A 16,987-nucleotide genomic window follows, 5' to 3' on the forward strand; every position below is an offset into this window, starting at 1 on the left:
GGCTCCTTAATATGCAGTCTACTGCAGTACAGCACAGCCAGTTTAGCTGATGAAAAAACAGAGCCCCCATAGAAATCATGGGTCATTTATTATATATATATATATATATATATATATAGGGCTTTAATAATAATATATATATATAAATAGGACTTCATTTATACACCAACACAAACACACGCTCTTGCAGACAAACAGGAAGATTCAATGGTCACTCTATCTTTTTCTAAGCAACAGAATAGAGATTACAATGTTAGGGAGGATGAGACTGAAGCCATCGCTGTTCATCCTTTACAGTGTGCTACTTCTTTGAGAAACAGAGGAAAATATCACACATTAAAGATTAAAAGACATTCAGAAATACTTAGTTGGACCACAACTTGGCCCAGCATGCTTTGGTGCATGTGCTAATAACAAAGAAATTACAGCTCTGAAAACAAAATCTGTTTTTACACCTTAAGGGACTGCTAGGTTTGCAGTTGACAGTAAGATGCATATATGCATATATTCAATCTTACTTTATTTGCAATGGAGGGAAACAGTTCTAGCTGAGCAATCTATGCATCCAAAAAATCAAATATACATATTATATCATGGCAGAATACCATAAGATCATTAGTATCTTAGGATAGTTTCTCTAAATGGGTCTTTACTGAGGACTTATGCCCAGTAGGACAAGCTACCACTCTGGACATCTTAATGTCCGTTTAGTCTGGCTGCCTGGAAAAGTTTTGTCCTAATGACTGTAGACAGGGAAACACACAACACCTTCACTGGTGAAATGTTCTTATTGTCTGGAAGTACCCAGGGTTGGCTGCATCCCAAATGTTTTCTATATTTTTGTTCTCCAATTTTTAGCAGTCATCCTAAGCCACATCTGATAAACTGTAGTGATTTTTATTCAGCTTACCTACTACTACATTCTTGAGAAGTCATATTGACATCTGTGAATTTATAGACCTATACTTGGTCTTAGAGGTGAAATGGGATTTGTTATACTTGAAATAGCTTAGTTTTTATTAGCAACATAATTAGTTAATATGTGAAACATGAACTTCATCGCATTCTGACATGTACACTTCCAGACAGCTGCCAGATGCTCACTTCTGACTTCAAGTTAAGAGACAACAGTCTGCCTTTATATAAACTTGTTATTATTTACTATCCAAGAAACAGTCAACTTTCAGTGCATACTAACTAGATCTTATGTTTTTAATCTTCTATGCATTGGGATCTTGGCATTAAAAGTCATTTAGCTGTTTCAGATCAGCGAAGAACAAGTTCACATGTTTTTTTTACAAGTCAGAACAAAATCACAAACTCTGAAGCTGGAATATACCAATTTTCTCTACTGGCAGAGCACCTTCTCAGCCCAAGGCAAACGTTCATGTTTGAGAGTCAAATTAAATCACATTGACTGGTTTTGCCCAAAAATAGGACCAGATCTTTGTTGTTGCTGGAGCTACAGAACTTAGATTTTCAGAAAGGTGGGAAGTTATTATATGCAGCATAACATAAACTTGATTATGGGACTGGCAGTACCACAATATTTTACAAATATCATCATAATAAAAGTACTGCAGTAGAGAATGACAACAATTACAAGCTCACTGCTTCAGCTCATCTAACTAAAGGCTGGGAACTGCAAAGGGAAACATGTTGGGATATAATTTCCAAATGCTCTGCTTTAGGCTGCAATGAAATTGAATTTGGAAAGTTAACTAAAAATTACAGTCAAACAATTTGTCTCTGTTCTTCTGGGAAGGCAGCAGGAATGTGACACTGACTCTACCGATCCAGAACAGATCTTTACTCACTGTGAGAAATGGATTCTTACAGACTCTGTGCTTGAGAAACTTACCTGGAGAGTTCTGGGGTGAGGACACCGGTGAACCTCTTGGGGACTGACAATAACTGGGATGAAGTAAGGCATGTGGCGGCACATATGACATTATCTCCTCTTCAAACAAACTTGTAAATAGAAGCAAATATTAAAAAGCAACACATTTATTTGCAAGAATAAAAGATATCTTTCTAAAAATATATATCTCTTTAATCTGTTTTCTTTGTTAGTTACTTGCCTATTTCTACTATGCACACTTAAGAGTCATACTGAGTCTTCGAATATTATTGCCATTCCCTGAAACCGAAACTTAGTGGAAAGCAATAATTACTGCTAATTACTGTGAAATATTAAAGTATATGTAGTATGATGTTTGTTTTCAAGACTAAAATACACTTCCTCCATTTGTGTTTTCTCTTTTTTTTTCCCATAGGGTAAAAAGGGTCAAAAACCTTAGTGGCGATTTCCTAGAAACAAGATCTGTAATAGTGCACAAAGACTAGGAACAAAGGCAAATACTCAAAGTCTCCAGGGTTAAGACTCACACCTGAAGTTGTTGAATGTACTGAATAGTAAGACTTTTGGTTTCCAAGGTTATTTCTTTATTCTTAAGGATAATATCGTCGATGAAACTTGGTATTGCATTTATTCTGTTCAGACTGCCTTACTGTTCACCAGGCCACAGAGTTCTTCACAAGGCAATTACACCACTCCTAACCCCTACACAACTACACAGAGACAGAGAAAGGAATACAGTCTTTCCCATGGACATCCAGCCAGCCAAGATGCTGAATTCAGGCATCATGAACCTGAGGAAGACTGACTCATCACAATTAGCATGCAGTTTTATCAGGGTTTCTTAGAGGAGTCATGACAATACTCTGCTAGGAGATTTTGTTTAAAGTAGAAATCTACAAGGACTAAATACAGGTAGGAAAAGGAATTTTAGTACCTTGGTACACTGTAATTTTAACACAGCCCATCTTTGCTTTACACCAGTATTTACTCACAATAACAATAAACCTGCAAAAACCCAACAGTCCAGTTCGAAGGCTTAACATGCAACATTTTATGGAACTAATGGATGAGCAATAAACTTTTTATCATCAATACACCCTTGAAGCAGTGGCATTGTAAGTTTATTACTAAAATGGGAAGAAAATCAAAGCAAAACTTTTCAGTTAGGTATTTTTAGTAAAACAAAACCAAATCAAAACAAAACCTGGAGAAGAGAAATAAAAGATGAAGAATATGAAGTTTTTCTGGGATTACACCAGCTCTTTGACTTTTCTCGTAAAGATTAGTTATGCTGATGATTCATGAATCATTTGATTTCCTACAAAGGAAATAAAAATCCTGAATTTTCCTTATTTCAGTGAATGGTTACACAGTACTGTCTGGAAGGCTCCTCAGCAGCTGCCACAGCATATTCCATACGTGCACAGGAAGCAGCAGCACCTACCTGAGTAACATGACAAGGTCTGCATCACTGGATAAACGCACCAAACCAGGCGTTCCCTCTGTCCGGATGAACTGGATCTTCTCCCTGTGTAAGCCAAAAAGAGTTACAAAATACCTGATGTACACCGATGTACACCCCAGTAAAAAAGAAAAGTACAGGGTATGTCATAAAAACCTCTAGGCTATGCTTCTGTATTTCAGAAACCATTTTTAACTCTGCCACAGCATATGCATGTGAGTAGTAAAGTATTACAACCAGAAAGCTAATTTGTTCTGAAGAATGACTCGTTTCCCTCACTGATTCACTGCTTCAGATACTGCAGGCCATGCAACCAACAAAAATGGGTTCTTCAGGTTCACACTAGCTATGGCCCTGAATTCAAAGCAGAAGGGCAAGCCCTGTCAGAGGATATTACTATTCAGAAAGTGAACCATTTTAAGCAGTGCTGTCTGTTTTGAGCTTTTCTACAAATGTGAGCCATATGTTACAATGCTCTGATGATTTCCAAAGTGAGATTTTCAAAAGACACTGCACTTAGAACATCTTTCATAAAACACTTGTACTGTTTCTCCCTCTCTGTTTCACCCAAGTACTCATCAACCCTCCTCCCAGACTCCAGCAGGACAATACTGTGGAATTTATGCATCCTAAACACTGCGTATAACACACTCTGGATTGTTGTGATCTCACAATGGATTTTTAGTATTGATACTGGATATAATGATTTGGATGATTCCTGTTATGTAGTCTGTAGAGTTTTTTTCTTGTATTCTAAAATGAAAGGGCATCCTATTCATTTTCTATCAGTAAAAGATAGAGTTTTTCTCTACCATCGTCACCATATAATTTGGACTCACTGTTATGACAAGGAAAAGAAAACTAAATGCAAACCCACATAATAAAAATTCCAAAAGAAAAAATCAAACAAAAAGAAAAAAGCTCCACATAAGAACAGTGATACTGGCTCAGCTCAAAGGTCCATCAACCCTGATGACAGTGACAAGGATAAAAGCAATACATACAGCCAGCATTCTAACAAGGGTGAAGACAGGAGCGCTGGCAGCAGCACACAGTTTAAGCTACAATATGCATTTCTGGAGCATGTAATTTCATGCACAAGTTTCATTCAAAAGGTCAAGCTAAATTCCTTGCCATCTGTCTCTAAAAACACTGTGCAAAGGACATTCTCAAACAATTAACCTAATACAAATGTCCTGGCAACTTCCACTACATATGCAGAACATTCGAGGGTCAAAAGGGGCATGTCTAAAACATATGTGCTTGCAGTGGTGGCAGTAGTAATTCAGTGTTTCTTTGTGAAGGCAGCGAAGGTCAAGCAACCACATCATCAAATCTATGGCCCCAACCCATCAAGAACCAAGGATCGGTATCTTAACTCCACAGTTTCAACAGCACCGTGCTAAGCCAAAGGTAACACACACTGCCCACCTGCAAGCATGGCCCCACTGTGCCCAGGGAAGGGATGTCTGGACAATTCTAGAGCCTACTCCAATCTACATCAATACCCAAATAGAAAGGTTTGAAGAAACTAATGGTAGATTTCAGAAGACATCTTAGTATTCAACTAGCAGCAACACCGGGAGTCAGAAAAACATTTTCTGGGTTAATGTTTGCAGCTCTCCAAATGAATGCAATTGATGACTACTCAGGAGATACCACTGAGAACTGTGATCTGAATGACAGCTCTTAAGCATATGCCTTTTATACCCATTAGGATATAAATCAAATGATTGGTGCCTTTGCCTGAAGCCTTTTATTTAATTTTCCCTTCATTTTATTTAATTTTCCCTACATTTCCTCTGTTTCCCTACACTTTATTTCAGGGAGTTAAACAGAAATACAGAAAAGAAGTAATGGCTGCAGCTTTATGGGTATGTTTGTCTTTCACAGGTCAAAACTGTACAATTTGTTATGCCAACTTCAATGACAGAAAACAATATATATTAGCATTTTATGTTAGACTGGGCATAGCAGACTCCACAAGTTTTAATACCTGAGTGAATGATTCCTGGTGAGATCTGGTTGACGCTCTTGTAGAATTTCAAAGATGTTGGGCTGCCGCAAAAACGCAACAATCTTGTCATTGTAAGCTGAAAATACCAACAAAAATATGGCACTGAAACAACTATAGGCTAGAAGACAGAATGGCATTCCTTCTTACTTTTGAACAATGACTGTGAATTCCACTTTCACAATTAGTAGTTTAGCAGTACTGCATTAATTATTAATTATTGTGTGAGGCTACTCTTAATGCTATCACAGGGAACATGGTTGATTATGAATGAGATCTGATTATGAAAAAGCCTTTCCACCGTTAATTAACAGGGCTAACTATTTTAGCAATTCCCACTACCTTTTAACAATCACACTCTTAGCTGAAGTCAAACTAGAGTATTCATCGCTAGAAGGAAGTCATAAGGTTCTTTAGTTTCCACTGAACTGAACCATTCTCAGTCATAAAAAGGAAATGTGAAGTGACACGAAGCATGAGCCATTGCTTACTCTGTTATTAACAATTAACGTATCAGTCAGGGCAATGGAGAATCCAGTATCTTATTTTAATGTGGTGTGTTTAATAGCCATGTGGACAAGGTTCTTTCTTCAATTGCCTTCAACATCTTCTTCCAAGCTGTTCAGTGTCACTGTAATCTCTACAGGCCCTTGGAGAAATGTGACTAGAAGAGGTATGAACTGCCCTCTGGAGATGCTGAATTGCACTAATAGACCAGACTGGATGCTTAATACATAGATGTAAATGTAATATCATTCATCGAATCATTTGCATGACACCTGAGACCTACAGAGCTTGGCAAGAAAACAAGACGACTATAACCAGAGACATTATAAAGCTCTTACAGGCTGGATGTAGGGTAACTAGGTGAATACTTTTGAACTCTCTCTCTGTGAAGTAATAGCCTTTTGTTGGCTATTACTATTATTAAGGATTATTAAGAACCTGCTCAAGTTTCAAAAATGCAGTGTTTCCAAACAGATGGCTGTACATCCAGGCTCCTTCTCAAGCCTTACCCACCCAGGTTTGTGTGCTTACAATAATGTTATCTGGTGGTGGAATGTGGCTTTTCAAGACTTTGGCTAGACATATATTCAAGCCAAACATGCCATTTTATCAATCAAGTTCACTACATTTATCAATTCAAATTACTCAATGATTAATATTACTCCTTTTCTTCTTTATAACTTTGCAAAAAGAAATAAAAGATTAGATATTAAAAGATTAAAGAACTCATAGTTTAATTATATCCATATATTTTTTTCATATTCATCTCTTTTGGTGAATTTTTGAATCATATTTTCTTAGCTATGTATTCATTTTTCTAAAGAGATTCTACACACATTCAGTGTTGGTGGAGTTTGATCCATTCTGAAATATTAATCAATGGAAACACACATATTCTAATCCCAGTTGAGGGAACTGAGACTTCTTAGTCTGAGAAGAGGAGGAGACTCAGGAAGAGACCATATAGCTCTCAACAACTATCTGGAGGAGGTTGTGGTGAGGAGTCAGGGGAAATGCATTCAAACTGCACTGGGCAGGTTCAGACTGTATATTACAGAAAATTTCTTCTCTCAAAGTGAGGTCAGGTGCTCGAATGGGTTGCCCAGGGTTGAGTCCTTCTCCTTGGTAGTACTTGTAAGAAACACTGAGATGTTGTACTAAGAGACATGGTTTAGTGGGGACAAATTGCTGGGTAGTTGGACTAGATGAGCTTAGAAGACTTTTCCAACTTCGGTGATTCTATGATTCTATTCTAATTCTCACTTACTGCTTAGCCTGTAGTGTACGCACACCATGTACACAGGAAGGGGAAGGATTTAAATTAGCGGAGATTTTCAAGTAAACACGGCACAGCACAAAGATCCAGTTATAGTCAATCGGATTAATTTATCTTGATTTAGCACAATGTGACAGCTGTTAGATTCAATAAGCTAAATTCTCTTCTTGGCGGCATTGAAATCAGTAACTTTGTGTGTATGTAACTGAGAACAGAAGTTAAGCTAATGACTAATTCCAAGCTGATTAACACTTTATGGAATCTTGCCAAAAGAGATACCCAGAAGTTCCACAAAAGCACTTGAAATACCCAATTGGGACACATCCTGCTGGCTTCAGCTCTTCTTGTCACCACTTAGACTAGTGGGTTTAGGAAACTCAGAACAAGTAGCATTTTTAAATCAATTGTTCAGTTCTGCATAGATATTTTCACACACTATTCCTGCAGGTTGCAACCGAATGCTTAGACAGAAGTAGTCCAACAAACATTAACTTACACCCACCCCCATCAAACGAAAAACACAACAATGAAGACGGACGTGACACATCCAGTCATGGAGTACTTCTCTGAAAAGAGGCCATACACTGACTTACCCACTGGAACCACATCCTGGTACTGAGCTCTGCTGACTGTATTAAATGTACTAGACGGTCTTGGAAGGACTGGTGGTCCTGCGTGACGAGAGTCCTCTCCAACCTGAACATGTACAAGTAAACACAGTGTTTCTCTGTCAGCATATAGTTAGGTACACAAAAGAACAGTATTTAATTTACTTAAACATAAACATAAATTTTCTGCTGGATCACAATTCCCAATAATCACTGTAGAAAAGATCACCTATCTTTTAAGAGAATTATTAATGAAAACATTATTTGCTATATAACATGTGAAAAATCAAACTTTCTTTTCAAGTTTATTACTATTTTTAAATAACTGTCCCTTTCTGAAAAGTAAATGCTCCTCTAAAATTCAGGCTGGGAAATTTTCAGAGAGTAATTCTGTACTTCACGTACATCTTTACCCACATTAAAAGTCATGAAGATCAAAATGCAATTCCTTCATTAGCACCATAACCACACATGAGCAGAATTTCCCTAAACATAAACTGGAAAGAATTTTGTGGCTGAAACAGCAGTATAAAGGATAAAGAAGTGAGTTCACATTCAGTCAAGGTAAATGAGTGCAAAACTGGTAAAAACATTTCTTACAGTCACTCAAGAGAACTGTTGCGAATTCTCTGTGTTTACCTACAGGAAGTTAAACATAGGGCCTATCAACATTTTTTAGCACAGAACCACAGTGTAAAATTGTTCCTCTTAGCATATGCGATGTTGGGTCAACTTCTACAATTTACTGTATGCTGAGGTTTCAGTCATTTCTACTGTGTGGCTATTTTGTATTTTACCTACATTTTTTTCAACTATTTTTTCAATCTCCTGGGCCTTCACATTTACTTCTCTATCCCTCTGTCTACAGCTAATTGTTACTATAGGAACTACACTTCCACATTCCAGGGAACTCAAAAAAAAAATAAAAATCAAAGTGCAAAAGATCAAATCATTATAAAGGTATTGCTAAACACAGACTCTGGCATCACAGTGAGGTAAAAGACCTGAAGTAGCTCCCAGGATCTTTGTGCACTCTGATAATGCTCTCTCTGGAAAAAATAATAATAATAATAATTTCCTTTTGGCACTGTGCTGAAAAATGAATGGCATTATTATTAGCTCCAGCTTCATGCTGCAGTTCAGCTTCAGCTAAGAAGACATTCCTTATGCTGGCTATTGTTTGCTTTAAAGCATCTCCCAATAAAAACTGGGTCATCACCTCCATACCATCAAAGTTCATGGCAATGCAAATCCAAACAAAGTATTTAGAGAATTTTTTTAATTAAGTACTCATCTTTCTGCAACAACATACAGACCATGACCAAATGGCTTTAAAATAGCTGCAAATAAGCAATATTTACGTCATAAGGGCTGAAGAAAATGTGCTCAGTCTCATACATATGCATATAAACATCATTACACCATCAGTCTCAGAATGGGAACACTGTTTTGAACTGCTGTTTGAGATTTCTACGTGGTGCTATACTTATATTCAAAATATAGAGCCACAACTGTAATCGTACCAAACTGGCATTCAGAAACAGATTTTGTAATTTCATTTATCTAATCTAGACGGAGTAGGAAATTCTGGCAGAAAATTAGTACTACGTATATATGCAGTATATGTGTAGACTTCCTATAAGATGAACCACACTTATGCTGCAGTATTGACAGCTTCAGCAGAACACCTCATGCGTCTCCCTCTATCTGAATGCAGATATTGATGTGCAAGACAGGTAAGTCGATCTGGTTGATAAGAGTCAATTTGGTGAAGCCAAGAAAAAGATTATTTATGTCCTCTTATAAATGAGCAGGAACAGAAAAACTTGGTTTATCTAGTCTAGTCTAATCAGCACAGGAAGACAACTTCAGCTGTCTTGTCTGATGGAAGACGTCAGTTCCTACACCACATAACCACATTGACAGATAATGCTATTTAAAATCATGCATAAAAAATACCTTATACTGAGGGTGGCCATGGGAAGTATGCTTGACAACTAAACCACATTCATACAGGAAATGATAAGATATGCAACCAATGGTAAGACACCCCCTGCAGCTCAGCAGAAGCTCTGATAGAGAAGCAAGAGAGCAGATTCATGCACAGAAGCAGATGTCTGGCAGAACTTGATGCACCACGACACTGAGCTAAAAATAGGATAAATCAGAGCATCTCACAAGTGGTCATAATGAGATTATCTTTTAATTCCTGTCATGGGATAGCCCTCCTCTGAAAAGAGGAATCACAGCCACCAGTATAGAGTTTTAATAACAACTACAATTAAAGATTAAGCCATTGTGCATACACTTGCTCATAGGTAAAAAGAATTTACAGCAACAATATGGAAGAAACTGATGTTGAAAAAGGTCTGCAGTGACACATCAACAAGACAGACTTTTCCATGTTTTGCTGTTTAGAAAGTAGAGATAAAATACATACATAAGCGCATACAATGGTCTGACAAACCCATATGCAGGCTTTTTACACTTATTCAGATTGTTGCACAACTAGATGCATACATGTGCACACTTTTTTTCTTCTTTTTTGCCAAGTTATAACATATGTAGTTGGCAGAAACCAGGCTTGACAGCAGTATTTTGACAGTAAAAATCAGGACACAGATACTGGTAATCTGTAATCAGATGCTCTCCTGTGGTTAAACAGGGTTACTGCAAATTAAAAGTAAAATTAATGCTGCTGGTTTGTTTTATTTCTGAAATTGTGTATTTCAAAAGGAACAGTGATATTCCCGGTAGGAAAATAATAACCAGAAATATTTATGGCTGAGTACCATCCAGTTACAGAGCAATGATGTTCCACACAACAGAATGGAGTGATGAATGGAATGATGTGGAAGAAGACAACACTAAAACTTGGTGGCTCCCAACCAGAGAGAAGAGGCAAAGCAAACTTACCTCACCAGCACTGTGGCTGCGTTGCCTAGTTAAGTGCTGCCGATGGACTAAAGCACTGGTAGGCCTGCTGCTCTGCAAGGGAAGCCGAGGGTCAATGAATGTGGTCGTGCGGGAATTGTGGTCAACAAAGAAAGCCTAGAGAAGAAAAACAAGATAGAATTTATAGTCAACCGTTTGTATGACAAGACTACTCAACAACCAAAGGGTTAATGTCTAAGGTTAACAGACTCTAGGGTTCAGCCTCTGATGTCAAGCTTTGGAAATCCTTTCTCATGTTGCTGAAGCTCACCATTACCCTTCAGCAGAAGAAGGATAAAAGTGTTTCTACTCACTGGGGGAATGAATTCTTTAATACTTTATTTCATTTATGCCTTTAAAAGTCCTTGGAAACCTTCAGCTTACCGGCATCAGAAGTCTTATTACAATTGTCAAAAAGAAAAGGTCCAAATATTTAATACAAGTCATCCTCATGTTTTCTCCCTTTCATTTCCTTTTAAGCATCTAAAAAATGTCATTAAGGGGCAAAATCATTCCCCTCTTATTTAATGTACAATTATGAACAGAAACCGGTGTGCAAAAGTCAAGTGTATGACTGCATCCTAAGCTGCATTGTGTTTAGGGGCCAAAAGATGTTTTTGCCATCATCACGTTGCAACTATTCATTAGTTCATTAACCTGAAAAAAATGTCAGCTGGGGAAAAAAGAAGGGGACAACAGAAACTTAAAACAGGCAGCTGGTAAGGAACTACCGCATGCTGGCTGGTCCATTGTTTGCTGAAAGCAAGGTCACAGGAGCACATATCCTGCAAAATGAAAACCTCCTGCACTGCAGTCCAATTTGAACCAAAAATGGTTTCTAAGCCCTGAGATTTAAACTTTTTCCAATATTAGTGTTGCACTTGGAAACCAGCACTGTTCTATTTCAACATACTTCAGCTTTTTTTTGCTGGAAATACGGAAATGGCAGAAAAAGGATCCAGATTTTGAGGAGAAGAGTTACAAGAAAGTGACATCTGGTTTGAGGAATTAGAGTCTGGACCAGCAGAGAGGTGGTTGGATCTGCTGGAGTCATTTCTATTTGTGATACCAGTGAGGTACTTAGACCACAGTTTCATAAACAATCCAGTCCTGTGGTGTCAGCAAAAGAAACATTCTCATCTTCCCCCACCCTGACCACTTGTTTCATCCCTTGTGCACCCCCTCCTGCCTTGTGCTGGCACAAGTGTTTGCATGGCCACGCAGTGAACCCTGCTGGGGAACTGGTCCAGGCCAAAATTATTCTCTTTTGTCTGTTTCCTTGCTGCTTCGTCTAACCTTAGTCAGCCCACCAGGGACAAGAGTAGTGCAGAACTGGATCTCACAGCAACCTACGGTATTCATCAAATCATTACTCAGGCTGCTTAGTTCAGACAGGATAGAGAAAATGAAGTTCTTGCAACTGCCACGAAAGTAAGTAGGCAAACCAGTGTGCCAGTGCTACACAGCAACTAAATATTGCTGTGGCCAGTGGTGGGAGAGGATATTAGTATTTCCCAATCCCAACAAAGAAGAAGCGTATGGAGCTGCAAATTGTGGACGGGAGAGACAGGAAGGGCACCAAATCTACAAGACCTCAAAAACATTTCAGAAAAGAGCAGCAAGACTCCTACAGATGTAACAGTGATGGCCTGAACCTAAGATCTGGGTATGCAAGCGGTGAACCACATCACCTGAACACCAGAGAACCCTGTTCTGTTCAGATGAAACAGTTACAAATGTTTGTGATAAGGTGCTCCACAATTCACAAACAACACAGCATACAAAAGAACACTACAATTTTAACTTCAATCTTTGAGCACGATGCAGGACTTTTGTTTAACTTGACAAACGACGCCATCACCTTCATCACAAGAACATAACAGAACATGAAGCCAGAAGAAAAGCAGAAAGAAAGCCATTCCAAAACTTTGGTTTGAGGCCTGGCAAGTGATTGAGAGAGGCTGTTGCAATGTATCCAGGCTTTCTGAACTATTTGCTCCTGATTTATAGGTTTACTTCACTTACGAACAATTGGTTGCTTTGTTTGTTTTATACTCGCGTATCCACTATTTTTTTTTTCCTAGTCTGGTCTATGCATATTTCTAAGCTGTGAGAGACATTCAGCAAACCAAAGGTTGATTTCATTAAGTCAACACTATACTGGATAAGGAAAAAAAGAAGTGGCAATTCAATACCGGAAAAAGTACTATCTACAGTTGCTCTACACAGCACTTTGATTTAATACAGCAGTCTAACACTGCATGTTGTTCTCCTTCACATTACATTTAAATAAAGAACTAACCTTAAACACGAAGTTTAAGACAAGCATATCTTATTAACTACAAATACTTGCAGACCAGCTAGTAGCAGTCTACTCAAATTAGAGCCAAAAATACTACTTTAAAGCTTCACTGAAGACAATCATTAATTAGAGCCCCAATGTGGATATTGGCACACAGCTCAAAACACAGTGAATCTCTCAATCTCCTTTGCAAAAAAATTCCTCTTGTAACACCTGTCTAGTTATAATAAATGCAGGCTCAGTTTTGTTTGGTCTCAAACATGTTTCCACATACTGGACATCACTCCCTTTCAACTGCTGAATAAGCTTTCCTACTGGCCACATGCACTGTTTGTGATGGAGACAACATAAAGAGCATGAATAACACCGAGCTTAATTCCAAGTGAAGAAACCCCAGTGGGGATTTATTCAGTGCTTCCTCTCACTGAAAAACGTTTGTCATAACCTCACTGTTAGCAAACACAACACATGAAAGCCAAAGGCCTAATTTTCTAAACGGGGCACCTATATAAGTCAATTGTAATCGTCATTTTCTTTGAGATAGAATTGACTTCTGAGTATCCATGCAAACAAACAAGGATGACACAGAACAGAAAAGAGGCAGATAACGAGGTTAACATAATCGCACATCCCTAACGGGGTTTCTAGAGGAAAAACACGGTGCTTTCCAAAGTTAATAAATACAAGATGAAAACAATCCTCAAGTTCTTTTTCTAGTCTTCCGTTCAGAATATGGCTACAATCTTTTCAAGCATCAAGATCATTATTTATATGGACAGCGTACCAGAACTGATAACATAAGAACTGATAAGCTTAGCGTGCCTGTAGTCCTAATTAGGACCTCTCACACAAACTGATAAGCCTTATCACTTCCTCACACGTTAATCACGGTCTATTTTTAACCTTCCTAACTTCTGCAAAGAAAACCATATTCTAGAAAGCAAGGATACACTGGTTTAAATTTACATTAGAATTATATTACAATAAAAATGTGCCCGTTCTTCTCTGATTTTACAATATTTTATTAGAATTCCAGAAGTAACATTTGTTTTGCAGAACTTGCAAATATTCAAGATCTTCATTAATTAAGGAAACTTCCTACAGTTTCTGTGTGGTTAACCAATACACAGTCAACACACCAAGTATCCCTAGGGCTATCGCAAGTGCACTAATATTATCTCAGAATCTGATGAATGCTGGAAATACTTAGCATTTGGATAGAGGATTTACCTAGGAAAACTGTTACATATTGAATGAACAAGACCAAATAATACATGCTGATTAATTTTACCTAAGATGCTGAGGTTGACAGTTAAAGAAGAAAGCTAGTACAAATAACCAGCAATAACTCAATTCCATAGATAAAAATAAATTAAGTAAGCTTACATTTAAACTTTCTTCTGAGTACAAAGGCAGAACTCTAAAGCAAATTACTGACCTGCTTGTATTTCCACACTAAATCATTTTCAGAAGAAGTTTTAAGACCTCCAAGGGAATCTAAGTGACCTATTTCAGAGTGAAAAGACTATAGCTATTCTATTAATATTTCTCATACTGATGACTATTTACTTCTCAGTTTCCTTTTCCTCTCGCATAATGTTTTCCCAGCATAGATAAGAAATTATATCTTCTTTTGAAAGAGGGAAAAAGGAAAAATATGCGTCTTTACGTACACTGGGGAATCATGGGCACTTATGTTCCTTCTATGAACATCAAGATGAATCTTAACACTACAACATCCAAAAACCACACACTGAAAAGTGATATAAGTGTGTCACAGTTACCTTGCCCTGGTGGTCATGTTTCATTTCCCAACCTCTTGGCAGCTCCAGCTGTTTGTTAGCAAACATGTTGAGGAAGCCCACCAAATCACGATTATGCTGGTAGCGCTCAAAATGGTGGGTGTCCCGCCGGACTTTGGTGATCATGTGCTTCAAACACGTGTTATTTGTAAACATGCGGTAGGCACTCTGAAAAACACGTAACAATAATTATTTTATTACAAAAGACAACACTTCCACTCTAAAAAAAAAGATCATTTCCAAGTATGCAGCACTATCAGAAATTGGTCCTCCTTCTATGGTTTTGGAATAAGTGTTCCATGTTTTGCCATTGTTTTTTCTTGATGCATATGAACTTCATCGAAGTGTAAAACACACTAATTAGAACTCCATCTACAACACTTGTCCCACAAACTGTGAAGAATTTCATAACATTGGAATTGCTTAAAAGGTCATAGGTATTCTAAGGTTTGTGCAATAACAAGTCAAATACAGCCACAGAACAGTCATAAAGCTGGTAAGGTTTCCTGCAGAACGAAGAAATATGCTTGTAGAACTTACCACAATTACACATAAATCCATAGATTTTTCAAAAAGAGGCAATGAAAGAACCCTATAATTGCAAGCCCATATGAAATTTATCTAATAAAATTCAAATGAAACAGTAAAAAGAGAGCACCGAGGAATAATGAAAACTTTAAATAGAAGGGAAAAATAAACAGTTTACACTCTTTTACTCCAGATTTACAGCAGATTTTTGCCTCAGAGGTAGCAATAGACAGAAGCTAAAACATAAGTCCTTCTATCACAGTGTGCTGCTACCTAAATCTCTCTGTGCTCCTACCTTTGTTCTCTGGCCAGAGGTCTTATCTGCCTCTGCCCTATTTCAAATATTGAAGATAAAGATGCGTACTCCAAGTAGAATTTTTCAGATATGCACAGGCATGAGTGTCATAACTGAATTAAAGTCTATCAGTAATTTAAAAAAAAACAACTGGATAATTTACTAATGTGCTTGCAGAAAATAAATTATTCATCCATTATGTCTGTTCACAATATATATTCCTTATGAGAAGGAAAACAGGGAAAAGAAAAAAAGAAAACACATACTAAGATGTCTTCTTGTTCACTGTGATCTCGGAAGTATTTTGATATATATCAGGTAATCTGGAGGATACAGATCTTCCCATGAGCAGCAAAATGACCATAAAACAGAGACTCCATTTTCATTCTAAAAAAGTCCATCAGTCGTTGAAGAACATAATAATAAAGCTATTGCTTCAATAAACATGTCAGTATGGTATACTAAAAAAGATGCACAGATGGGTAAAAAAACCTTACAAGGTCTAATAAACTTGCAAGGATGATGAGTGCTTCAAGTTAATCCAGCTTCCCTATGTGCAACCAACTTTTTACCTTCAAACACTGAGCAGTACCTCTGCATGCAAAACATCTACATATATAAAGATGTATTTATGAAAGTCTTTCACCTGTACAGACTGTACTCACAGGGTTAGAATGCAGCACTGTAAAGAACTCTGGGCTGATAAGAAATTTCACAGGGGGAGACTGGAGCAACAAAGTAAGCCTGGATCTGGAGGTAGAGTGAGGCAGCACATTCTCTCTTCGAAAATCTAACAGCAAAGTGAATGACAATTCACAACTCTAGTAATAAATATTACCAAAACACTACTGCAAACAACTACATTTATTAGTTTCACAAAAAAGAACAACAGGTATACAATTCTATTGGTTTCATTACCCTCATAAGTGCACCCAAAATGCTTCTAACATCAGAATTTGTACTTAGAAGACCTAATTTGCTGCTCTTGGTGAAAAATCATTTAATAATAAAATAATTTTTAAAAGAAATTCTCTTATTTTGGTTACCAACTACATGCCTATATGTAAATTACAAAGAAGGTCCCTGCGTCAAGCCTACAATGCTATATTGCAGCTGTAGGCAGGTAACAGTTGTTTCATAAGTGCTGACCAATTCACACAGAAGTCATTGTACACTTAAAAATGTTTCACTCTTTCTTCCATATAAAGCAAAATAAATTAACAAGTCACTGCCAGTAATTCGGCTCTGATCCTGACACAGTACTTAAAATATTTAAGCAGCTTATGTAAGTTAAAAACAGGTTGCCACAGAAGTACCTTTCACATTCAACTCGGAGTAAACATTTGGGTCTTCTCCTAGCAACTGTTTAAGTGTGCTGATTTCTCAACAGTATCAGGA

At 37.5% G+C, this 16,987-nt stretch overlaps 1 protein-coding gene and 1 long non-coding RNA gene across 7 annotated transcripts in view; one reads left to right on the forward strand and one right to left on the reverse strand.

The window, feature by feature from the left end:
• LOC146760147 (uncharacterized) overlaps nt 1–3,105 on the forward strand; it is a 24,961-nt gene extending 21,856 nt beyond the window's left edge. The window contains exon 3 of one of the 2 annotated variants that reach the window (XR_014948132.1): nt 2,277–3,105. This is a non-coding gene — a long non-coding RNA (uncharacterized LOC146760147). Of the gene's footprint in view, nt 1–1,839; nt 1,966–2,276 lie in introns of those variants that run through there. The other variant, XR_014948133.1, reaches the window with a different exon arrangement.
• HECW2 (HECT, C2 and WW domain containing E3 ubiquitin protein ligase 2) overlaps nt 1–16,987 on the reverse strand; it is a 131,704-nt gene that overhangs the window by 27,316 nt on the left and 87,401 nt on the right. For 4 of the 5 annotated variants that reach the window (XR_014948127.1, XM_015867659.3, XM_085552835.1 and 1 more), the window contains 7 exons: nt 16,255–16,379; nt 14,749–14,934; nt 10,645–10,779; nt 7,714–7,816; nt 5,320–5,416; nt 3,306–3,389; nt 1,862–1,971 (listed from right to left, as the gene is read on the reverse strand). Coding sequence is in view for 3 of the 5 variants with exons in the window: in XM_015867659.3 (XP_015723145.2) it covers nt 1,862–1,971; nt 3,306–3,389; nt 5,320–5,416; nt 7,714–7,816; nt 10,645–10,779; nt 14,749–14,934; nt 16,255–16,379 (840 nt within the window). In the remaining 2 variants the exon portion in view is untranslated. The remainder of the gene's footprint in view (nt 1–1,861; nt 1,972–3,305; nt 3,390–5,319; nt 5,417–7,713; nt 7,817–10,644; nt 10,780–14,748; nt 14,935–16,254; nt 16,380–16,987) is intronic. The other variant, XR_014948128.1, reaches the window with a different exon arrangement.

The sequence above is a fragment of the Coturnix japonica genome, chromosome 7 (assembly GCF_054131305.1).
Source record: "Coturnix japonica strain WE chromosome 7, WE-NBRP24, whole genome shotgun sequence".
In the NCBI taxonomy this organism is placed as follows: domain Eukaryota; kingdom Metazoa; phylum Chordata; class Aves; order Galliformes; family Phasianidae; genus Coturnix; species Coturnix japonica.